This window comes from Leishmania panamensis, assembly GCF_000755165.1.
Source record: "Leishmania panamensis strain MHOM/PA/94/PSC-1 chromosome 26 sequence".
NCBI lineage: Eukaryota > Euglenozoa > Kinetoplastea > Trypanosomatida > Trypanosomatidae > Leishmania > Leishmania panamensis.
Window position 1 is genome coordinate 360,777 of NC_025872.1, and position 24,085 is coordinate 384,861.

General features: G+C 60.9%; 7 protein-coding genes across 7 annotated transcripts; all 7 read left to right on the forward strand.

Annotated features, from left to right (window-relative positions):
* Positions 1-1,002: 1,002 nt before the first annotated feature.
* On the forward strand, positions 1,003-2,610 carry LPMP_261120 (mitochondrial RNA binding complex 1 subunit, putative; the record flags this gene model as incomplete). The annotated part of the gene is made up of 1 exon (XM_010701630.1): positions 1,003-2,610. One exon carries the CDS (start codon positions 1,003-1,005, stop codon positions 2,608-2,610), a length of 1,608 nt encoding a protein of 535 aa, XP_010699932.1.
* A 1,032-nt stretch (positions 2,611-3,642) lies between these two features.
* Positions 3,643-6,000, forward strand: LPMP_261130 (hypothetical protein; the record flags this gene model as incomplete). The annotated part of the gene is made up of 1 exon (XM_010701631.1): positions 3,643-6,000. One exon carries the CDS (start codon positions 3,643-3,645, stop codon positions 5,998-6,000), a length of 2,358 nt encoding a protein of 785 aa, XP_010699933.1.
* A 681-nt stretch (positions 6,001-6,681) lies between these two features.
* Positions 6,682-9,558, forward strand: LPMP_261140 (pseudouridine synthase, putative; the record flags this gene model as incomplete). The annotated part of the gene is made up of 1 exon (XM_010701632.1): positions 6,682-9,558. The coding sequence occupies one exon, from the start codon at positions 6,682-6,684 to the stop codon at positions 9,556-9,558; it is 2,877 nt and encodes a 958-aa protein (XP_010699934.1).
* A 742-nt stretch (positions 9,559-10,300) lies between these two features.
* Positions 10,301-11,710, forward strand: LPMP_261150 (hypothetical protein; the record flags this gene model as incomplete). The annotated part of the gene is made up of 1 exon (XM_010701633.1): positions 10,301-11,710. One exon carries the CDS (start codon positions 10,301-10,303, stop codon positions 11,708-11,710), a length of 1,410 nt encoding a protein of 469 aa, XP_010699935.1.
* A 572-nt stretch (positions 11,711-12,282) lies between these two features.
* Positions 12,283-14,328, forward strand: LPMP_261160 (hypothetical protein; the record flags this gene model as incomplete). Its single annotated transcript, XM_010701634.1, has 1 exon — positions 12,283-14,328. The coding sequence occupies one exon, from the start codon at positions 12,283-12,285 to the stop codon at positions 14,326-14,328; it is 2,046 nt and encodes a 681-aa protein (XP_010699936.1).
* Positions 14,329-15,828: 1,500 nt separating this feature from the next.
* LPMP_261170 (hypothetical protein) lies at positions 15,829-20,916 on the forward strand (the record flags this gene model as incomplete). Its single annotated transcript, XM_010701635.1, has 1 exon — positions 15,829-20,916. One exon carries the CDS (start codon positions 15,829-15,831, stop codon positions 20,914-20,916), a length of 5,088 nt encoding a protein of 1,695 aa, XP_010699937.1.
* An 888-nt stretch (positions 20,917-21,804) lies between these two features.
* Positions 21,805-23,811, forward strand: LPMP_261180 (hypothetical protein; the record flags this gene model as incomplete). The annotated part of the gene is made up of 1 exon (XM_010701636.1): positions 21,805-23,811. One exon carries the CDS (start codon positions 21,805-21,807, stop codon positions 23,809-23,811), a length of 2,007 nt encoding a protein of 668 aa, XP_010699938.1.
* Between the last annotated feature and the right edge of the window lie 274 nt (positions 23,812-24,085).

Sequence of the window (24,085 nt, forward strand, 5' to 3'; positions counted from 1 at the left end):
CCCCTCCCTTCCCCCTCTTGTGCGTGTGTGGGCGTGTGACCTCGAGGAATCCGTTACGAGAGAGCCGATCGTTTCCTTCTACCTTGGCGCCAGTGTGCCTCCCTTTCTATATCCCTGCTCAGGTGGGTCAATGTTATTTTGGTGCCTGCACCACCCACTCATCGGACAGGCGCGCGTCTCTGCCCCCCACCCCCTCCATATTTCCCCTCCTCCACGAAACAACAAGCGAAAGCCAATGAGGATATGGGCCACATTCCGTACATGTACATTAGAGTCACACAGGTGGGCCAGTGCACGTGCTCGTGACGCGCCTGCTCCCGTCTCTTACCCTCCCCCCTCCCCGCCGCCGTCTCCAAGACAATGAAGATTGACCAGAAGAAAAACGTATATGTATGGGCGCCACTGTAGCAGCGGCGGCGAGGGCCACGACACCGTCTGCTGTGGCGGCGTCACCCATTCATGTCGCTACACGTAATTCGGCTAAGAAGAGTGTACGGGGCGGCAGACAACTGCACGTCTGCATGCGCTTCTGTGTTTGTGTTATACCGCGCAGTGCACTTGCCACTGCTTGGAGACGACTCACTCTCTCTCTCTCTGCGCTGGGGTGGACTCTGGCATCTGCCAGCCGCCGCCTGCCCAACCTCTGGGGCTCGCGTCTCTCTCTCTCCACTGGGCGCTTTTCTGCCGTCTCACGCGGGAAACCCAACAAGGCGAATGCGTGGCAGAGACGACGGCAGTGCACTCACCCATGCGGCAGGCCACATTTGAGAGTTCTCGTGACGTTTCCCCTCCATCCCTTCACCTCCTCCCCCCTCCTGCCCCTCTCTCTTGTCGGCCAATCCCTGCCCTCAGCAGCGCGTCCTCTGCACCGCACCTCTCGCTGATCATCGCAGCCGCACAAGGGCAACAGCGCGGAGAGCACTTTTTAAAAGATCAAATACCAGAGCGAAGGGTGTGTAGGTGTGTGTATCCAGGCGAGAAAAAGAGAAGGGCTTCGTAGCGATGCCGCGCACATCCATGTGCCGGGCTCACATTTGCCCGATGTTCTCCCCGACGCCGTACGCGTCTGTGCTCCTCCACAGAACACCGACCACACCCCTCGTGTCCTCCTCCACCACGATTGGCACTGTTGTCGCTGCGGCATGTTCGCAGGCACACGCGACACCACGACGCTGGCAGTCCTCCGCCACCTCGTACCCAGGCACGACAACTGCAGCGCACGACTCCGTCGTGATGGAGCAGTCGAAACAGCCTCAGCAGGGGAGCATCGCCATCACCTACAGCCCGGGATCTGGCGCGGCCGGCAATGGACTGACGCTGCCGACCACAGCGCTCACTGGGCATTGCGACATTATTTCCGAAACGCTGTCCAAGGCGGATGAGCTGCAGCAACAGAAGAAGGCACAAGAGGCGCTTGGTACTGGGGCGGACATTCTCACAGCGGAGGGCATTGATGAGATGGTTGACGAGCTGAGGGAGATTACGACGAGCGAGGTGGAGGTGCTGGTGGGGCAGATGCGATCGCCGGCGGTGGTGCAGCAAGCTGGCATGCATGAGCTCCGTCGTACGCTCTACTACGCCACCTCACTGAAGTCGCGCGACTGGATTGAGCCAGCGCAATATACGTCGCTGATGCGTGTCTTGACAGTGGAGCTCCTGCGCCGCGATAATGAGGGTGTGTTGGCGCCCGACGATGTGCTGTATGTCACGACGCACATGATCACAGCAAACTTCTATAATCGGCACTTATGGAATCGAATGGAGAAGTCGCTGCTGCTACCACGGAACTACGACACAATCGACATGGCCACCATAAAGGCCCTCTCAACAAAGCTGTTCAAGACGCGTCGCGGCTGCGCGAAGGAGACGCTGGATGTGCGGCGAAAGATCTTGAGTGCGATGACGCGCCGTGTGGCGTTGCTGGCAAACGATTTCGATCTTCCATCCCTGCTTGGGATCTTACAGTGCTATACCATACACGACATGGCGCCACCGCCGCTCCAGTCGCTCGCCGTGCGCGCGACAAATCATGTGAGCGAGTTCACGCCACAGGAGTGCGCGACGCTTTCGCAGGTGCTGCGCAAGTTCAACCTTCTTCGCCTCGAGGTGTGCGAGCGGCTTGTCGAGCGCATCTGCACCGCAGATGAACTCAACCAGCACATGGTTCACTCTGCACTGATATCGATCCGCACGTGCTATAATCGTGTCAGCGACTCGGGTCGCAATGCACTGCAAGCGGAGCCAACCCGGCAGAAGTTGCGCGCCATGGGTGAGCAGGTGGGCTGCCGCTTGCAAGAAGCCACGTTTCCAACAATGCACGTAATACTGAACATACTCGACATCGTTGTAAACCTGCGCATCTACGTGCCGAAGAAGTCCCTGCAGAGCCTCTTTACCCGAGCACTGGGCATGATCAAAGTTGCCGTAGAGCAGGAAGATGATCTGATCGACCCCGTCACCGGAAAGCGCGTGCGGCCCATCACAATGGAGCAAGGCCGTCAGCTGCATGCGCTGCTCCTGCACTATGGGCCTGATTTGTGCCCAGATCTGCAGGCACTGCTGAAGCAGTGCTTCAAGGACGGCCTTCTACCCGATGAGGCGTCCCTCTGACACTATGTTGGACCTCTGCAGAGGAGAGCTCTACTACCTGTTCCTCGCTACTTCGGTCTCTCTCCCACAGGCGATGCCTGACTGTTTGACCTTGACAGCAGTGTGGATACGATTGTCGTTGTCGTGCGTTGTGTTCGCGTTATTTCATCCTTCGCGTTCGCCCCCTCCCCTCTCCCTCTCTCTCTCTCTCTCCTTCCTTGATTAGAGGGCGAGAGAGACCCGGCGTGCGAGGAAGAAAGACGCGCGCATTGGAGATTTACGTTGTGGGCGCGTTGGCGCCTCTTGTCTATTCACTGGCTGATACGTACACTTCTGCATGTACACCCAGGCCTGTGTCGGTGCCCTCACCCGCTTGCCTCTCTTCTCTCCAATCCTGGATTGATAATGCTTTCTCAGTCTCTCAGAGTAAGGAAAGTAAAGCACATCCTACAGCTAGCTAGGCGCTCTGAGAAGAAGGCTGCAAGTGGAGGGGGGAGGGCATCGTCTGTCTTGCACCTGCTCTCGCTCTCTTTATCTGGCCCTCAGCCTGCGCCTCTCCCACCACCCCCCGCTTTCCCACCTCTCACCCTCCATCGCTTCCACTCAAACATGCCAGCAATGGTGGCAATGCTGATCTCTTGCCTGTGTGCTTGTTGGCGAAAGATAGGCGGAATGGCGATGTCGCAGCCATGAAAACTGTGGGTTGCCTTGCATGCCTTAAAGGTGAATGAACAGACGACAGACTGAGCATCACCACGTGTGTCGCTAGTGCTCTCGCACGTCTCTCTCTCCACCTCCAGTGGTACCTTTGCTCGTTTTTTGCGTCCTCCACGCCACGGCAGGAAATCAACACTTCTACCTGATCTCCGCCTCCTCTTCTCCCTTGTCTATCGATGCTGATCACATTTCGAGACTCTTGCTCGCGCTGCAGTCTCGGAGGGGGATCATCAGCACCTGCCCTCTGTGCGCTCACTACTGGACTGCCTTCAGGTGAGAGGCTGCGAGAAGCAGAAAGAGACGTACCCTTGGGTGACTTTACCCCCTTTTTGCCCTATGCTCAGTCAGCCGCTCTCTGTGTGGTGGTCGACGGTGCCACGTTGTCACGGTCGCCGATGCCTCATCTCGTTGTCCGCCTCTGCGTCGCACTCACAGCATCGACGCCGCTCTTCTCAGGTAGCCACATGCTATGGGCATGCTCGAACGTGTCACTACAGCTCTCACAGTCTTGTTGGCCGCCGCGTCTCAGCTATGAGCTCGGGAGTCCCTGACGCACCGACAAGTGCTGCGCCGTGGGTGCGTCTCGTGCACCTTGTTCTAGCTCGTTCTCTGTCTGGGCAGCGAAGCTTGCCGCTCAAGGCAACAGATGCCCCCGCTTTGGCCGACGTAGCACATGTCGGTGCTGCCCTTCCTGCAATTCACAAGCTATGGATGTCTGCCTACCATCCCGCCTTCGCCGTCGTCGCGTCTGACTCGGATGCACAGTGGCAGCAGCACCGACTCCTCCCAGAAGAAGCAGAAGAGCTGCCACTGTTTGTGGAGGCGCTTGGTCAGCTCGCGGCGGCTCTTCAAGCGCTAATCGTAGAGAAAGCTGAGGCGGCGGCGGAATCAGCAGCAGCAGCGGCGGCGGAGGGCGACGACGACGATACTGCTACCCGTCTTGAGGTGCACGAATGGTTCGTGGAGCTGCAGGCCCTCTTGCTCTTCATTGGGCAGCACCACCTGCGCTTCCTGATTCCCACGACCTTTTCGTCTGCACTGTCATCCCTGGTTGCTGCCTCACTGGTGCCTGAGACGCACAAGGTTGATCAAAGAGTTGAAGCGAGTGACAGCAAAAAGCTCGACAGGCCAAGGACAGAAAAACCACAGGAAGTAGTGGCCTGCGACGGCTCTTCGCTGAAACAAGCGGCGAAAGAGCCGATGGTGGGCCACACGAGTGCACTTCCGGTGGTTGTCAAAGGCAATGTCTCCGGCGCTGCCCCGCTCCGCCGCCTGTCTCGCCGCGAGAGCGAGGATGTGCAGCACATGGCGCCGCCGCTGCCGGTCGAGGAGCTTCTCCGTGTGGTGGTGCTGGTGGGGGCTGCGCGGACGATTCTCGATGTGGCAAATCCTCCACCACTCGCTTCAGGGGTACGCGCGGAGGTGTACGGCGTGCTCTTGTCCGTCGTCAGTGTGAGTGAGCAACTGTCGTCTACGACCCTTGCGTCGCTTGCCGCGTGTCTGGCGCAATGTGTTGATAGCTATGTGACGTGCCAGCAGCTCTCGGCCGTTGCGTGTGCGCCACCGGAGCCGGCAGCGGTGCTGGGAGAGTACGACGTCAGTGGTGGTGCACAGGCGCCCCGAGAACACTTTATGGATGGCCGCCGTGCTGCACTTTCTGCGTTTCTGCGGCGTGTCTCACTTGACGTCCCTGCGTGGGTTACAGGCGGCTCTCTCACCATCTCACCTTCTCCGATTGAACAACAGGAGGCCGCACAGCTCGAACGTCTCCGTGGCGGCCTGGGCACCCGCCTACGCCCTACCGAAGTCCTACACCACCTTCGTATACTCGCAAACGTGTTGCAGCGCCGTCTCGCCGAAACGCTTTATCACTCGGAGACGGGGCGTAACACGCCCCAGTCACACCAGGAGGCCGAGAGATGCTGCGGCAGCGACGCGGTCGTCTCTGTTAGCAGCACCGGAGCCGCTCGTGTGGCGAGGGAGGCGAGGGTAGAGGCTGGTATGCTGGGTATTCTCCCGCTTGAGCAATACAAAGCACGATTGGCGACGAGGTGGAGTGGGGCTGAGTCAACAGTGACGACCCAGACGCGGCGGAAGCGGCGCACTGTGGCAGCTATTAGGGCCGCAGCTGACAGGGAGCGAGTGAGCGAGGACAACTTCGCAGCGCACAGTACCACTAATGTCTCCTCCCTTCCCGTGCCGCATGGAAGAGCATCTCCACCTTCATTCACACCCTGCGACTCGTTTCAGCACCCCTGCATCGGCTACGCGGACTGCAGGGCCACAGACGACAACACTCGAGTATCCCTCACAGACCTTGCGGAGATGTGTAGCGCCATGGCAGCCATCGGTTTCCGTGGCGACAGCACCGCTGCAGAGGAACCGATGTGGCGGCACGCAGTCGAGTTCGCATGTGCGGAAATCGTCGCGATGGCTGATGCTCGAGATGCAGGGGATGCAATGGGTCATGCCGACGACGAGGATGCTGCTGACGTTGCGGTAGATAGAGAGGCGGTGATTCGCCAGGCGTTGCTGGACACGCGCGATTTGTGCTTTGCACTCGATTGGGTCGGCTACACGCGCGGTTACGATCACGTCATGGCGATGCTGGTGCGGTGCGGCTTCTTGTGCGAGCCGATTCCGGCGCCGTCGGCTGTTCGGCGCTCCATGAAAGACATAACATGCTCAGTCTAAGCGGGGAGAGCACATTGAGGAGTCTGGGGTCGACGCGTATTGCTGACCGAGCGAGCAGCCACTGGCGACAGCACTGCACCGCTACTCTTTTCGCTTCTCTACCTTTTCCCCAGCTTCATGGCTGACTCCTTTCCCCCGCCCCCAATCGTCTCTCCCGCTTCCACATTCGTGTGGGAACCCCCCCCTCCCCACTGCTGGCGCAGCTTCCTGTAGCTATGCCGCTCATTCTTAGCGCATTCTCTTCTGAACAACCATGTCGGTATCTCTACCCACTGTGCATTGCGGACATCTGGCGCCGCCTCCTCCCTTCCCTCTTCTCGGAGAGCTGAAAGGCATGAGGAGGTCCGCCACTCCTCTCCTCAATCTGCACGAAGCTGTACTGAAGCGCTTCCCACCCCCCTTCCCCCATTCACCTAACTGCCACTGATCAAACCGATGCGCCGCTGCGTAGCACCTGCGTGCTGTGCCACTTGAATGTCCCCTCAGCAGAGCAGCAGTGGGACCCGCACACCCGCCCAGGCCAGCACCATTGCCGAACCCCCTCCCGCGCTCCCCCTCTTTCTGCGTGCCAATGTGTGTGTGTGTGTGTGTCTTACTTCTCCTCTCTGCCTCTCTTCTCTGTATTACACATGAAAGGAGCCACAACTGCGCGCAGCCGCCCACTCTCCGTCCCACACTGCAATGTCAGCACCACGGCGCCCCTGCACCATTGTAGAACTGCAGCAGCTCGAGGAGGAGGCGTGGGCCTCACCGGCTCAGCGGGCACTGTACTCCACGCGCCACATCCCTGGGTTCCCGTGGCACACGGTGCAGGAGGTGTCGTCGCCTGACAAGCCTGCAGCTGCCAACGCAACCGCCCTCTTCACCACCGGCGCTAGACGCCATGTCATTCCGTATGACTTTCTCTTCACTGTATTCGTCAAGGGACGATGGGTCGGCCGACGGCTGCTCGAGGTCTACACAAAGGAGCTGCCGCATCACACCCCTGCCTACTACGAAGCCTGCCTGCGGAAAGGCCGCCTGTACTGTGTGCAGCGCAGCACTCTCAGCCGTCACAACACACAGCGCCGGTTACTGAAGCGGTCGGCTGCCATGCCTGTGTCGGTGGGCAGAGCCAGAAGTTTCAGCGACAATGCCCTAGACCAGGCCTTGTCGTCGTACACTGCCCCTACCACGACCGAGATGTCCGGCTCAGACCTCCGTCAACGCTTCCACAGCGACTGCCGAGCCGCATCGGCTGCTTATCCGCCCTCTCAAGGCGAGAATGTGGTGCTGCAGCACGGCGATATCGTGTATCACACAGTGCACCGCCATGAAGTGCCTGTGACGCTAGGAGTGACTGGCACCGATGCCGTGCTGATCACAGCTGTTTGCATTACGCATTACGGTCTCATCTGTGTCAACAAGCCAACCGGGCTACCAACACACGCGACGGGGAGATACTACTACAATTCTCTGACCGCACTGCTCGAGTACGTGTTGGCGCCAAAGCGGCTGGCGGCGTGGCTGCTGCTCGAAGACCCTCTCCTGCAGTCCCTCGTCTCCACCGAGCTCCTCTCGCGGGGGGAGAAGTCGGAACTGTACGCGTACTATGCGCCTCCTCCAGTACCCGTAAGATCGACTGGATCAGTCCACCAGCCCTGCGAGCACCAAGTTAACAGCGAGAGAAACACAGAGCCCCGTTTAGCGTATTCGCACTGTGACTGTGCAACGGCAACCGACGCGACCGCCTCCAGAGGTGCAGACCTGGACGAGATCGACCCCGAGAAAGTGCCTCGACCGTGCCACCGACTGGACAAGGTCACTTCTGGCGTGCTACTGCTGGCCGTGCGCCAAGACGCGGCGAAGCGAATCGGATTAGTACTGATGCGCAAGGCAAAAGAGGTGGAGGAGGCAGTGGCAGCGGAGCTTCTGGGTCACAGAACCGAGCCGCCTGTCTCGCGGGAATGCCTCTGTCAGACGGCGGTCACCCCAGTCGCTGAGCGCATGGCTAGCCACAATGGATGTGATGGCGATACCGGTCTACCGGCCCTGGGCGCGTCCTCCTCCACATCCCCCTCCCTACCAACATCTCTGCAGCGCATTCTCGCCGGCACATACGATCTGCAGAAGTACTACCTGGCGCGTGTGCGTGTTGAGTCGACTGGAGTGTTGCCGGCAAGCGGTAAAACATCGGAAGCCGAGACGCAGCGGCAGCACACGCTCGACCCACCACCCTTAACATCACCACACGTACCCTTACTACCTCCCTCGCCCCTGAATCTTTGGCGTGTATCAGGTGGAGAGCCATGCTTGAGAACGCACAATGCCTACTTGTCGCGCATGCTAAGCTCCACAAATGGTGTCTGCGATATCGCGTCTGTGTGTGCTTGCAAGCCGATGAAATGCACCTCAGCTCTGCCGGGTGTGTTCCCCGATGGCGTGCTGACGACGGTGCCGACTCCTGCACCCGAGACCCTTACGCCCTCCGCTGCTGCCGCGGCAACGCTCTTTCAGTGCCTCTCCGCCTTGCCCACCGTCACTACTGCCGCGCATCAGCACAGTCCACCACAAACTGGAACGAGCGTGGCAAGCGCTACGGAAGAGGCGCTGGTGCTATGCACCCCTTACACGGGCCGCCTGCACCAGATTCGTATGCATCTGAGCTCACTCGACTGCCCCATCGTCGGCGACGTTGTTTACGCGCGCACAACTGGCAGCGCAGACGTGCCAGACAAGTCTTCAACCCAAGCACAGCCACAGCCACTAAGGGGAAAGCCGAGGGACGCGGAGGACGTCACCTGCGACTCCGACACATCGTCTACTAAAGCCACGGCAGCGCGCTACCCGGACACCAGTGTTGATTGCGCAGCACAACTCCCAAGTGATGACCGCAACTTTGTCTTCTTCGATGCCGCACAGCTGCCAGCTGCCTATCGTCGCTTTGCAAAAGCGATGAAGACGGCAGTCAGCGGGGTGGACGCTGCTTCCTGTTCTCACCAGACTTCTCCATCGAGTAGGAAAGAGGAGCAGGCCGTGATAGTGGACGCCGACGACGGGCTACGGGCGAAGAGCGGTGTAAAACGCAGTCGTGCTGAGTCCAGCACAGGCGGCGGAAGGGAAGCTGAGATGACGGAGGACATGGCCAACCTTGAGAGCCAAGACGCCCGGGTCGCCAACACTACTCGTGCTGGCGTAGTTATTGGTGCGGAAACGGTGGAGGAGGAGCAAAGTAGCGCCGCCATCACTTCGTGGCAGGATGAGCCGCTCTGCTACGAGTGCGCTGGACGTCTGCCAGTGGTGGCCGCAGGGGAGTGCACGACGGGCACGTCGGCCATCTGTCTGCATGCGTGGGTGTATCAGGTTAGGGAGGCCCTGCTTCTCGGCACCGACAACAGCGCACCGTCGAAGGCAAGCTCGTCATCTGCATCGCACTTTCTGGCCTTCTCGGAGGATGGGGCGAGGGGTGCACAGATGAACAAGCACACGCCACAGTGCTCGCCATCTCGCGGTCGTGTGGTGGTGGAGAACGATTTTGTTTGCTTTGAAGCCCCGCCGCCGGCGTGGTTGCAGTGGTAGCACCGGCAGCGCGGCGTACACTGCTCTCGCTCTCTCTCTCTCTCTGCTAAGGGATGGACGATGGAACGCTGGCTAGCAGCAGCCGCGCTATCACGAGAACAGACAGAGGGAAGGCAGCACGCTCTTTGCGTCCAAGCCAAAGGAGGGCGGCGTAAACAACGAGAAGCGGTAAGAGAGGGGTGGGGGCATCTTGAGGTCCATCGCTGGTCTCGCCTCCCTCTCTCTCTCCATTCCACCCCCCCCCCCTCTTCCCTACGCCGCTCTCTTTTTCGCTGCCTGCGGAGTGAGACACGACACGAGAAATGCACACGCACACCGAAAGAGGACACGTGCCGACGTCGTCTGGTGGTTCTTCGCATGTGCCCCCACTGTGGACATGATGAGAGCAGAGGGGTAGGCGCGGGCAGTGGCAGAGTATCGGCACGTGAGCAGTTCAGTGAAGCGCGTATCGGGGGTATTCCCTCCCTCCCTACTCTGTCTCTCTCTCGACCCGTACCCCAACTCCAGCACGCATTCGTACTGGCGCATAGGGGCATGCGCATGCGCGTCAGACTCTCTTCCAGTGCCTTCGCAAGCTGACATTCTCTCTTGGTGGGGCGTATGTGTTTGTACGCACCCCCCTCCCCCCGCCTTGTCTTCACACCAGCGCCCCCCCCCCCTCCTTGCCCCCTCCCTCATCACCACCGCGGGGGACTTCGCTCTCTAGTTCTTGGGCGGATCTTGCGCGTCCCTCTCCCCTGCCATGCTTCTCCACGAGGCACTGTTGTGCACAGAGTGCCCCATCTGCTTGCAGCCGCTAGACTGTCGTATTCGGCCTCCCCCCAGCCGCCCCGCCTCTCCGCCCATCCTCGTCACCCCCGCGAGAGTCACCACCGACAACAGCGAGGCCACAAGTACTACGAGTCCGTCGGGCAGTTCCCCGCACTCGCCTTTGCAGCTGGACGGGTTAACCACCTTAGGTGAGGCAAACGAGTTCCGCATCACGTTTGCACCCGGAGTGTACGGGATCGATGCTGCCGATCCGTGGCACCCAAGCCTCGCCACCCCATCTCCAGCGTCCCCCCATGAGCTATCAAGCTCGCTGGATCAGCGCAGCTTTGCGCTCAGTGGGGCGAGTCTGTCTGGAAGCGGTCACGCTGCCGACAGCAGCAGCGTCGAAGGCACCACCGGCGTTGTGGTGCTGCCGTGCGGACATCTTCTGCACTACCTATGTGCGATGCAGCTGTGCGAGTACGCCACCCATCCGTCCTGTCCAGTGTGCCGGTTGAAACTCGCCTCCGACGCGGATTTGATTCTCTTCCGTCCCCAGCTGCGAGCCTCATCGATCGTCGCAGCCCAGGCGCCTGTTGGCATCTCTTTCAGCTGCACGAGCGCCATCACCACACGAAAGCGCCGTCGATCAGAAGAGGCGGAGAGGGTGGAGCACTGCACACAGTGTGCAGATAGCCACCGAACGGACGACAACGCCAACAGTGGTCAGGTGTTCTCGCCCGAGTCGGCATCGCAGCGAGTCTGTGCGCCGAGCCCCGCTGTCGTGCACACCTTGGCGTCGAAATCTGGTGGCGAGCGCAGTGCCACCACGCGTATTCTCAAGGACGTTTTGGCGCTGACGGACACCTGCGCGACACCGAAGACGCTGATTTCGCCTGGTACGTCGCGTCAGGAAATTGGCAGCGATGTGGATGCGAGCCAAGAAGAGGACGACATTACGATCGTCGGTGCCCGTCAACTTCCGCCCTCTCAAGCCTACGCTGAACTGCTGCTTCGCACCACTGCCACCTGGACGGAGCGGGCAGAAACGCTGAAAACGCGAGTAGAGCACCTTGAGAGAAGTCAGCAGCAGCTGCAGAGCGACTGCAGTGAGCTCGAGCGCACTCTCACTGTTGCGCGGCGTCGCCGTGAGCTGCTGCTGACTTCTTCCTCGCCGAAAGATGAGCAGGACACGTTTCGGTCGGCACAACGACTGCGTGAGCTGCGTCGCCTCTCTCTCGAGACACGAACGGCCATGTTGACCTCCACGGCACAGCTGGCAGAGGCGATCCGCGACCACGCGGAGGTGCGGCGGCAGACAGAGAAGTACATGCGCAAGTTGTCGAGGCTCGACTGTGAAAAAGGAGACGGGGGCACCGGCGCCAGCAGCAGCGGCGTCTGATGGCCCACTGTGATGCTTTGTAAAGGCAATGGACCCCCATTCCTCGGCCTCCGTAGGTGTTTGTGGACTACCGTCTTCATCTCTCATTCGGCACCGCTTGAAAGAGGCTAAGATGTTCCCCCCCCCCCCCATTTGGGCGCGCATGGAGCTCCTTTGCACAGCCGCTACACTCACATGCACAGAGACAATCGGTCGAACGAGACCGCACGACCAATTCTCTTCTCCAAATCGAACAGAGTAAGCGATCGCCAGAGGAATCACCACTGCCCAGCGAGGTCCTCCTCACCGGCTCTCTCCCTCCCCCTCTCTCTCTCTCTCCCTCCCTTCCTTGCACCTTCCTCATCTCTTACTCACGTGAGTGACGCATACAGGCACAGCTGCATATCCACCATCCTAAGGCGCATAGACACTCCTCTGCACTCTCTCACCTCTCTCTCTCTTGACGCGCACCAGCACGACTGCCCTTTTCGGCCACCTCGCGACGCAGCGGCAGCGACGCGAGCACAACTCAGCCCGACCTTCGATTTCCCTTCTTTCTTTTGCGCCTTTCGCCTCTCCTCTTCAGTGCACCGATGCCCGTCGAATACCCGACAGAGAACGACTTGCCGCACGGGAGTAGTGAGGAGGAGGAGGAGGAGGAGGAAGAGGAGGAGGAGGACGAGGACGAGATCGAGGAGTGGACAGAGATGGTGCCGCTGAGCGAGCTAGAGGAGCTGGAGGATGGTCCTAGCAGCTACTTTGTCGGTGGCTTCAGCGTGTGCAGCTATCTCGGCGACGCTATTGACCGAGTGCAGTTTAAGGAGGACGTTGTGCTCGTCTTTCCCGGTGTTTACGCAGCAGCCTCGTCCTCCTCGCCTTCGTCTTCGGCGCCGCTGGAGCTGAATGAGGCGAAGCTGGGAGGCTTGTGCGTGTACAGCGTCTCCTACGCTTCTGAGCACGGTGGGAGCGAGAAGATGACAGAGCCACGCTACGCGTCGCCGTCGAAGCGTCGCGTTGGGCCGTGGTTCACGTACCTTACGGCGGCAGCGACAGCTGTGTTTCTCGTCCAGGGCGGCGGCAGCGGTGGCGCCGAGTCCTTGAAGTCCCGCAAGGCGTACAACCCCTTGCAGGCCGCCGCGTCGAAGGCAGCGGCGGCGCTAGACAGTCAGGACGCCGCTGCGACAACCGCCATGAATACCACGAGTGGCTCCAGTGTGTTTGCGCCAGCGATCACTGCCACTACAGCGAACGCGCAGCTTTACCCCGTGTTCGACTTCCTCATCTCCATAGTGTACAAGGACGGGTCCACTGGTGTCGCAGCGTCGTCAACTTGTGGGCTGCCCCACTACGTGCCGCAGCAAGAGAGCGACAAGGGCGACGAAAGCGAGGAAGGCGAGGAGACTGGCGAGACGAGTGGTGACGGCGGCGATGGGCCTGAACAGGAGTCCCAAGAGCCCGCGGCTGGTGCTTTGCGAGAGGAAGCCGCCATCACCCTTGCCGGCGTGTGCGCGCGCGCCGGCGTGATGATCGGCTCCATTACGCGCACCCACATCACCCACTGCGTCATCGGCTCCCCGCAGCAGCATCAGACGTCATCTGAAGCCGGGGCTGTCGCTCCTCGAATCGCCATCACGGCTGCGCCTCTAACGGAGGCACTGGTGGATTACTGCCTGGTGTACGGAGGGTCGTCGTACGGGCTTTACGCCTACCCGCGCTGCGCGTTAACTATGCGGAGCTGCATTGTGGAGGGGCCAAACGCAGCGGCTGTGGCGTATAACACCGCTGGCGCCTCCGTCATCAGCAAACCCCCCGCGGGCTCTGGTCGTGAAGGCTCTGCCATTGTTCAGCTACAGCGGCGCCAGGCTCGCACGCAGCTGCTGCGCCGCTACATGGATCGCTTTGACGAGGGCCTGGACAAAAACACAGGCAATGGAGCGCGTGGCAGTACATCTCTCGACGTTGAGGATGGTGTCCTTCCGCGCTTCTGCGTTCCCGGGGCAAGCGGTGCTGCAGCGGCTGCCATCCCGATACCGTGTGAGGTTGGTATCATGTGCGATGACGCTGATGTGCATATTGAAGACTGCCTCGTCACCCACACCCGGCACGGGGTGCTTCTGCATGGTGGCTGCACCGGCACAGTGGTGAAGGGCTTGTCGGTGCGCAGCATTGCGCAGGTCGGTCTCTACGTGTACGGAATGGCGGGCGCGGCCGATGTGCAGTACAGCTCAGTGCACGCGTGTGGTGAGGCGTGTCTGCTGGTGGTTGGCCCGTCTGCTGCCCAGGTGCTCGCCGCAGAGGCTGCGCTTCCCACTCGCCCATCTGAAGAAAGTGAAGAGGAGGAAGACGGCGAGACCTGCAGTGGCCATACCCGGCGCCGCCCTGTATTCGCCCAGCACCCGCACATTCGATCCAACTGGTTTATCGGGGCTGTCCGTGTGCAAGGCGAGGTGCGTAGTGGGGCCATGGTGGACAACCTCATCTTCCTCCCTCGTGACGAGAAAAGGGTTGCCGCGGCGGCATCAGCCGCTGCCCAGACGTTACTCACCGTCACCGCCAACACGGCGCGCGGCTTTGCGTATGTCGGGATAGAGGGAGAGCGGGCCCCGGCACGCGCGGCAGACGAGGCCGTCGCTGCGTAGACCCGTAACTCTTCCTCCACTGGGCCTCTCTGCATGTGTATTGTCGGTGCTCTTCTCTGGCCTGCTTCTCTTGCTTCAATCGACTGCGTATGCGTCGTGGATGTACATCGAACGTGGTGCTTGTGTCTCCTCTCCTCTCCTCTCTCTCTCGCTCTCTCGCGTATGTTCATTACTTTCTGCGTTTTGTGTATTTTACTTTGTGTGTGTGTGTGTGTGTGTGTGTGTGTGCGTGTGTGTCTCTACGCCTTTGCCAGCACCGCGCTCACAGAGGCGAGAACTGAAGGGGCATGTGGTGGTGCACTTCACTAGACAGGCCTAGTGAGTGAGTGCGTGTGGGAGAGAAAAAGGGGACCCCCTCCCTTATGCTCGCGTAGGAGTCGCACAACGTCTCTCCAACGGAGAGTCGGCGTGGCGTCGCTTTGCCACCCTACACCCTCCCCTCATCTTCGCTTCCTTAGCGCCCCGCGTCTTTGCGCCCCTTCAAGAAGGCAGCCAAAGAGTGTGAGCGACGTGGCAAAAAACACGCGGGAGGGGACACACAAGTGTGTAATGCTCACACAGGGCCGCAAGCCTTTTTCGTCCTTCCATGCAACCTCCTCACGCACACCGAAACGACGACCTCCCCCGCTGCGTTCACCGGCGCTCGGGGCGTTTGCGCGTACGGGTACGCGTGCTCAGCCATCTCCATATTGGGTCAGCCATTGTACGCTGATGAGCTACACGCACATTTTTGTCCAGGTGTCGTGCGTGTATTCCCCACTTCACAGAGGCACGTATTTTTGCATCGTCGTGCCAGGGTATGTGGAAGCCAGCGAGACTATGGCACTCTCCTATCACCGCCTTGACAGCGGTGGGGAAAGGGAGAGGTGCAACGGACTCAAGTGCAACAAACATACGTCACTCCCTCACTCGCGACTCTCCTCTGGCCCCCCCTTTCTGTGTTCACTTATGTACGCGCACAGCACCTCTCTGGCAAACGTACCACCGACACCGCGACACACATTGCGAAGAGCTGAAGACAACGTGAGGGAGCGAGGAAACGCGGTGACACCTCAGCAGAAGTCGACAAAGCGCCGCCGTCACCCACCGCCTGCGCTTCTCCGACTCACACGCCCTCATTTCTCTCACCGCGCCTCGTCTCTCTTTCGCCTCGTGCTGCTGCCCGCAGCTACACCAAATCGAGTTATAGAGAAGCACCGAGAGACGCCGAAGAACGCATCCACTACTGCAGCCTTCGCACACAACCACACGTACACACGCGTGCCCAGAAGCCCTGCTCGTCCCCTCTTCGCGCTGCTTACTTTTCCGTTGCGCACTACGTGCCCTTTGGGAGGGAAGCGAAACACTTCTGCGTCCCACTCATCCGTGCAGCTCCGTTAACGCCATTCACATTGCGAAGGAAACATAAGGAGACGTGCGGGCACGTGAGAGTACCATCGGCTCCTTCTCCCCATACACTCCTTAAACCCTTTTACATCATCTTTACCAGCATCCGCAGGGATGGGGACACTCTACATCAACGATGTCAGGGCCCACATCGCATCCATTCTGGAGTCCAGTGCCGCCACGACTGCCCTCAACCCATCTGGTTCACCATCAGCGGAGGGCGTCGGTGCCACGAGACGGTACCAAACGCGCCAGCAAGAAGGTAGCCACAACCATCCTCTCAATTTGCCTTCCCAGCACGGCGGAGGTGGCAGCGGGCTCTTCGAGAGCACTACACCGCTTTCAGGGGCAGCGCTCTACCCTGTCTCCACAAGTTGCGGGAAGCCACTGGTGACACCGAGGCGCGGCAGCAGCCCGAATCGTTCTGGAGAGGGCGCGAAGAGCGCGCGGCGCAGCACTGAAGCAGCGCTGCTAGCCCTGCAGGAACCAAACGTGCCAACAGCGACGTCGCCTTCCCCTGCGGTGCCATTGCTCGGCGAGTCCGCTGTCGGCGTGACGCTCACGTCGCTAAAGCAGCGGCACCGCCTCCTCTCTCCCACCATGACCACACCGCGACGGCGCAGCCCCAACGGGGACGGCGCACAGGGTGCAGGCAAGCCATCCGCAGGTCGCACAAACTCTACCTTCTCCACCGCCGTAGGTGGCAGCTACGCAATTCACGTCTGCCGGCATCCCCTCTACTCTGGCAGAGGAGCACCGCAGCGGAGACGCACCTCTCCTCCCCTTGCTGCTGACAAGGCCACAGGAGTGCAAGGGGGCCTCTCCATATCTGTCGAAGCGAACACCGTGCGGCGGCTGCAAAGAAGTGTGAGAGGCAAACCGACCGCATCGGTGGCAGTGACCAAAGCCGCGCCTGCCAAAGCCGTCACTGCTTCCGACGTCTGCGCCATGGTCCGCACAGGCCAAACGAGACTGCCGGGGCGACGCGGGAGCGTCATTGAGCAGCTGGCAGCAGCCACCCAGCTAAAAATTAGCGATGACCCCACGGTGGGTCAGGCCGCATATCATCTACACGCTAACACCGCCGGGGGTCGCGACAGCAAACATCTGGGTCCATTACAGCTGCACGATGTGATGTGCATGCGCCTTCAAGAGCCGCCCTCCAATGTGAGCGCGAGGCGCACTAACGAGGTGGATAGGCGCTTGCCAAACGACACGCTCGTCCTTGCCGCCCCGGAGAGAATGCAGAATGGCGAGGAGAGCCCCACGTACACTCACCTCAAGGCGTTCCAGATGCCGCACAAGTGCACAGCGGCGCCTGTTGCTGGCATATCCACCTCAGAGGTTTCTCCTCTTCCATCAGGAGCCGACACCCTTTACCCCGCCACCCTCGCAGGTGCAACTGCGGCTGGTGCAGCGCCGCCACCCCCACCCCCAGCCGTCCCAGCAGTGGCGGGAGCCGACGACATACCCGCAGCGAGCGCTGCGGAAACGAGGATGAATGTCTCCACTGCCGCCACCATTTTCGGCGCGCCATTCTCTGCACAGCCCCTCTCTGCGCGGGGACTGAGGAAAGAGGAGGTGGCAGCGGCGGGGGATATGCGCTTGCTGGGCGACCTCATCGCCGCATCGCACCACGACCACCAGAGTGCCCGGGCGACGATGGCGGCTGACGGCGGCGAAAGTAGCACCGCACTCCTCCCCGCAAGCCGGTCTCATATGAGCCTCTTCGACTCCGCCACCACCTCGACTGGCCCCACCACGGCCGCTGACTTCACTGCCGCAATGGCAATAGGGCTGCAGCTGCAACGGGTAAGGGGTGACAGCCCACCCGTGGGCTGGTGGAGGCCTCCGGCAAACGTGCTGTTGCCTGACCCGACTCAGTCCGTGCCTACGTGGACGGTGCACAAGTCCGCATCTGCCCAGGAAGCGCAGCAGGCGGCAGCCATGGCTGCTAGTGCGCGGCCCACTGGCGGAGCTGGTGTAAACCACTCGGCGTCACCGGCTAATGACTTGACGGCCGCCGCGCCTGACACTGTTGATGGTGCTGCTGGCGGCGACGGGATGCCGCGGATGTCGGACTGTATTGACTACCACGCGCCGTTTCAGTGCGTCCTGTGTCCCGAGTACGCGGAGAACGATCTTGTCCCAGCAGCCTTGAACGCGGGGGCTGCCGTTGACACTGGTGTGGATGACCTCATGACGCCTCGTCATACCCACTACGCCACCACGGGTATCGCTGCTGGAGCAACGGTAGAGCAAAGGGACGGCGTCAACATGGATGCCCTCGCTACAGGGGCAGCAGTCAATAGTGGCACCACACTGAAGCCTCTAGCTGCGCAAGCCGTCATTCTCCGCGATCCGCTCTCTCTCCTTGCTTGTGAGCACCTCGCCGAGGACACAGTCGACGTTACCGCTCGCCGCCGCGCATACCTCTCGGCGATGAACGCTATGCACGGCATCACGCGCGGCAGTGCGCTTTTCACCGCCCGCCCTGGTGCGCTGACCTCTATGCTGCAAGAAGCTTCGCCGCCGAGTGTGGTGTTCTGCAAGCTGTCCTATCCGGCCAAGATACTGCTGTCAGCGATCCTGTACATGCGCGCGCTCGGAGCGCTGCCGAGCCTGCTGCGAGTTGGCCCGCTCACCGAGTACAGCCCCATTGTGGACAAGGAAAACTGCATCGAGCTTGTCTTCCACAACCCCTCCGGTGAGGAGGGCGATGAGCAGGCGACGCAGGAACAGCAGCTGATGCCCTCGCAGTATCGCTCTGCGCGAGAGGGCACGGCGGGCTCGACAGTCGCTCACAGAGAAGCTCCAGCTGCTCGCACGTCGCTCATTGAGGCTGTGACGCCGACCTACGCACGAGAAAGGGCGCGCTCGCAGCCACTGACGGCGAGGCACCCAAGCAGCAATCCAGGCACATTGCTTCGTAACCGCTCACGCAGCCAGTCCGGCAACACTGCCCACGACTTCACGGGTGGCACCTTCGCCAAGGAAGGGGCGACGCAGGCAAGCCGCGCGCACAACTACACAGACGCGTCTCCAACCCAGCCGCAACAGCGACTGAGCGTCATTGAGGCCCGGCTGATGAAGACGTTGTCCGCGACGTCGGTGCGGCGTGCCAGCTCTCTGACTTCCCAGAGCTTCAATACTGCCCCTTCCACCGCACACACTGTTTCACCGCATCGGCTCTTTTCTCGTGCGAGCTTCACAAGTCTGGCTGGGCCGCCGCTGCACAGCGCTGAGCTCTCGGTGGTGGTGGATGGCACCCCTGATGAGGTACTGTGCTTGCCTGGCACGGGTGGTGGTAAGATGTGGCGCTCTGAAAATGGCGCCCGGTTACCGCGCAATGCATCGCGCAATCGGTCGGTGCCGCATGGCTTTGCTCGCCGGATAGGTGGCCAGGGCACCAACGCCGATGAAAACCTAAGCGGGAACGACAACGTGCTCCGCGTCTACGCTGACCCCACCTCTGGCCGCCAGCGCCGCCAAAGACCATCCAAGTCGCCACCAAAGCCGCCGCGGCATGGCTCGGAGCGCGCCAGCGCCGCCATCCGACACGTTCCGCGCGTGTGCACTACGCCTCCATTAGGTACACCGACAAGCAGCGCATCCGGCGAGGTGTCCTCGACTGCAGCCACCACAGCGACAGTCACGCCGGGCCTTCGACGCAGCTCCTTCATCGTTGCGCTGGAAGACCTGCAGCAGGCAACTCAGGAGGGCGGCGTGTCGGCTGTGGCGCGAGGGGTAAACACACCTTTGCCACCACCACACTCACCCTCAGGCTGCACCGAGTCATTACTTTCCGCCCTGCAGCCCACCAAGGTGATGCCACCGTCACCGACGCACTTCAGAGCGAACGGGTCGACCGCCACTCGTGGCAGAGGGGCCGAGGCTGCGCCTGCAAGCGGTGCAAAGCCGGCAAGCGCTTACGGCCCCGGCGCCACCCGCTTCCTCAAAGGGGAGCAGGAGCTGTGTGTGGTCCTGCGCGCTGTCGTGGCACAAAAATCGCACGTCTACTCCTTCGGCAAGGCCGAGACAGTGCACGTGTTGCCGCCGCTTCCGCGGCGCAGCGCCGACAGGGACAACAGCAAGGCACTACTGCGGAAGCAGACAATGCAGAAAATGGAGGAGCTCGAGCGCATCGCCGCCGGCCCATCGAATCCGCTATTCAAACTCCTTTGTGGCAGTACCAAGCTGTGTGGGGGGGTGAAGATAGAGGCGGACCAGTGGAAAGCTGCCTTGCTCGATCGGGCTCGCCGTGCCGCCGCCGCCATGCGTCAGCACCGCCCAGTCATGGTGAATGAGCATAACATGCCGGTCGTAGATGACTATGGGGACCTTGTCGTGGCTTTTCTTCTGAGCGGCAACGCGTCGGAGCTGAGCGGATCGGTACCGGACATGATGGAGCTGGAGGCGCTGCGGTACCGCATCTTCTCTCTCCGTGGGTACAGCGTGAATGACCCAGCGGGTATGCAAGCGGTGAGGGAGGCCGCCGCAGTAGGTGGAGCATCCACTGCCGATCGGGCGCGCCTGCAGCAGGATTCTGCCTCCTTCACCGCGTTCCAGACGTCGGTCTCACCACACCCACCCGCCGGGGAGACATCATTCGGTGCGACGTGTGCGTCGCCGCGCGGCTCCATAATGGGGGTGCAACGGCGACCCAGCTTCTTCGAGGCTGCGCTGCGCCCATCGGATCCGCTGGCGGACTTGGCCAACGGCGACGGTGGGAGGGGGCGCTACCTCACCGAGTTCGATATACAGCAGCTACAGAAGAAGCAGCAGCAGCAGCAGGTGCAGCCGCAGGACATGCAGGCGTTGATCCAGCGGCGCTACCCGATCTACCGCGCCTCAAGCGTCGCGGAGAGCACTCTGCAGGACTTCTTCGCTGAAGCAAAGGCGACAGTCGCTGCAGCGCATCAGCGGGGACGGCGGCGCGGTGGCGCCAAGCCATCCAACGGCCACCGCAGCACCAGCGGTGGCCGCTCGTCGTCACCTAGCTCGTTATTAGATCATCTTGCGCGACACACACATGCCGATGCGGCGGCGACCGCGCTGCAGGACGTGGAGCGTGATCTACTGCGGTTCCGCCCCATGAACCTTAACAGCTTCCACCGCGAGCTCACGGACGCCGTGCAGTGCGCGCTGGATCTGCAAATTTGGCAGGGCAAGGAAAACGTACTACAGGCGTTCCACATGTAGCGTGTCTGCGTGCCGCTGCTGGTCTTCAGCTCATAGAAGGAATGCCCGACGTTTTTTCCCTTGCATATTGTCTCCCGCTGTTACTTGATCTGTCTTCCTCCTCTGTTCCCTCTGTTCCCTCTCTTCCTTCGCCCTTGCATTGCCGCCGTCCACGACGCTTCCCCGCTCTCTACCAGCGACTGTCAGCTGTCTCGGATATCATGTATGTGTCTACAGGCATGTGCATTGCTGGTGAAGGTGTTTTATCCACGCCCAACGCGCGCTCTCTTTCGTTCTCACCACTGACACGGGCGCTTAGATCACCAAAGACGCATCGAAACAACGACAAGAAGAACAGTGAGAGGAGAAGCAATGGGCTCACTACCCCTCCATGGAAATCAAGCGTGGACGCCGGACAATGCCCACCCACTGTGATGCATTTCTCGCACTCTCTGCCTCTTTATGCGGATGTCTCACCACTGAGCGACTATGCGCGCTTGAAGTCTGTCATGTCGTTAGACCACCTCCGAGTCAATGTCGGCTGGGCAGGGAGAAACAGCAGTGGGAACAAGAGGAGAGAGGTGGTAGCGGCGAAAGGGGGGATGACGGTTATGATCAGTACGCGCCTCCGCAACAAGGCAAAACTCGCGCAGGGTGCCCCGCGGAGAAACGCACGTACTAGCGACACGATGTGCATCTCCCTCCCTCCTCTCTCTCTCGTCGGATGCATCCCATGAAGAGTCACTGCCGCCACTGCACCGGCACAGGCGCGCACACCAGGTCTCTCTCCGCTCCATGGTCTTCATCATCGCCTTCTTCCCTACTCACTCTCCACCCACTGTCTCCCGAACCACCACAACTGCATCTATCTTGACCACCTCATATCGACAACGCCTCTTTACCTTGCTGATGCTTTCCACTAGACTATTTTGCATAGTGCTGTTACGAGAAACCATGTCACGCCTCACCATGAGGCGCTTTGTGCTGCAGAACATCATCGCTGTGGCAGCGCGCTGCCCCTCCACCACTGTCGCTTCGGCGGTGGTGGCAGTCATGGCGGGCGACACGGAGCCTGCTTCAACCACTGCTGCCTCGTCCTCCTCCTCGGCAGTAAGTTGGCTGCAGCGCATGCTCGTTAAGAAACACGCGAGTTCGACATCGACATCCTCTTCACACTTTGCGCTCGTCACGGCGGCAGAGATGGAGTGGATCCGGCGGTGCCGTCGAGAGGACGCCGAGGAGAGCCGCATCGTCCTCGCCACATGTCCGAGTCGCTCCATGCTGCGCGGCATTGGCGGCGGCGTTCTCAACACGGTTGTTGGGTTTGTTGTCTCGCCGCTTGTCTTCCTTGCCATTACCCTAGAGCGTATGCGACTGGGCAGCAGCGTGAGTGCGCTGTGCACAGCACCGTGCTACGGTCTGGTGTGGGGAGGCCTCTTCCTCGCCTGCGCTCAGTACGCGGCGGTGCAGCAGGTGACCCTCAGCTCCTACTACAGCTGCGTGGCGGCGCCCCTGTACTACTGCGTGAACCGGCGACCCATGGCGGGTGTTGCCGCGTCGGCGTCGATTTCTGCGCCAAGCGCGCGCGCGTGGATGTGGAACGGGCTCAGCTGCTGCTTCGAGGCACCACAAGGGATGCCGAATGCCCGCCATCCGCTCCTACAGCTCTACGACGACCCGTCAGTGTTGCGCGAGCGTGCCATGAAGCGTGCTTCCCGTCGCGACAAGGACAAGATCAAGAGCAACGCCAAGTATAGCGGCAAAGACAAGATGAGCGGCGTAGGCGGGGTCGCCGATGACGACTACTACGGCCTGCTTGGCGTGCCGACAGATGCCACACAGCGGCAGATCAAGGCGGCCTACAATCAGAAGGTGCTTCACATCCACCCAGACCGCAACCCGAGCCCAGATGCTGGCCAGCAGTTTGACCGCGTTACGAAGGCCTACCGCGTCTTGTCAAACCAGCAGAAGCGGAGGAAGTTTGACCTCGGCGGCGCAAAGGGCGTCGACGACACCGGCTCTAAGAAGCGCGAGGCCGTCCGTGCCCTTTTCGGTGGCGAAGAGGTACACCGCGTGGCTGGGGACGTGTTCATCAGCGCCTTCTCGCAGCGCGTGATTGACGGTCTCGACTACACCAGCGAAGAACTCGCGGTACTGCGCCAGCGCATGTATGAGCAGTGCAGGGATGAGCTGCTGAAGAATTACCTAGTGCACTACGACGCAGCAGCGACAGCATCAGAAACAGCGGCGGCCGGCAGGAAGGCGGCGGATGCGACGAAGAGTAGCGGTAACTGCGGGGGCCCGTGGAAGGATGGCGCGCTTGCCACTCAGTTGCGCAAGATACTCAGCACCGGACTTGCAAAAGAGGTGCTGCACACAATTGGCCATGAGTACAAGCGAGCCATTGCGTACCACGACATGGAGAGGACGCGACTCAGCAGCAGCGGCGAGACTGGAGCGTCGAACAGAGGCGCGTCACCGTCGCTCCTCAGCGATGTAGCTGCGGGCTGCTCGAAAAGCGTCTCTCTCCCGAACCTCATGGCGGCTCGCGCGCAGTTCTACTTAAAGACAGTCGGTCCACACCGCTGGCAGGTGCAGCGGCAGAAGTTCAGGCATCTTTCCGCGGTGCGTAGCCGTACCTTCAAGGACTCTGAGGCCATGGTAGATCTGGCGTGGTACACGTCTGTAGAAGAGCTGGAGGCGACAGCGAGCACCGTCGCTCTCGCGCTTCTATACGACCCGAAGCTGCCGGCGGCCGAGGCCGCACGCCGGCGGGATGCGTTGGAGGCGCTGGCAGACACCTTCATTCTTTACGGCCAGCCGTACAAGGGTGCGAATCAAGCAACCATGAACCAACTAATGAGCTCGATGCGCGCGTATCAGCAGCAGCAGCAGCGCGAGAAGGACACGCAGTAGTGCGCCTTCTTTCTCCTCAGTGCCTCTGTCGTCGTACACTTCACAAAATCGCGGAGCGCAAGGGAGGTACGGCGGGGGGAGGGGAGTAGGTGTGCGTGTGACAGAGAGGGGTGAAGTGAGACGAAGTGGAACGCGCTCGCTGGGGCACCGATCTCGGAAAAGAGGTCCCCAGCTCAGCATTCATTAACTGACTCATTTGTCTCTCTCGCTCTCTCCCCTCTTGGCTGCTTCTTATGCCGCTCTTACGTGTGCATCGGACTGCACGTCTTACCGA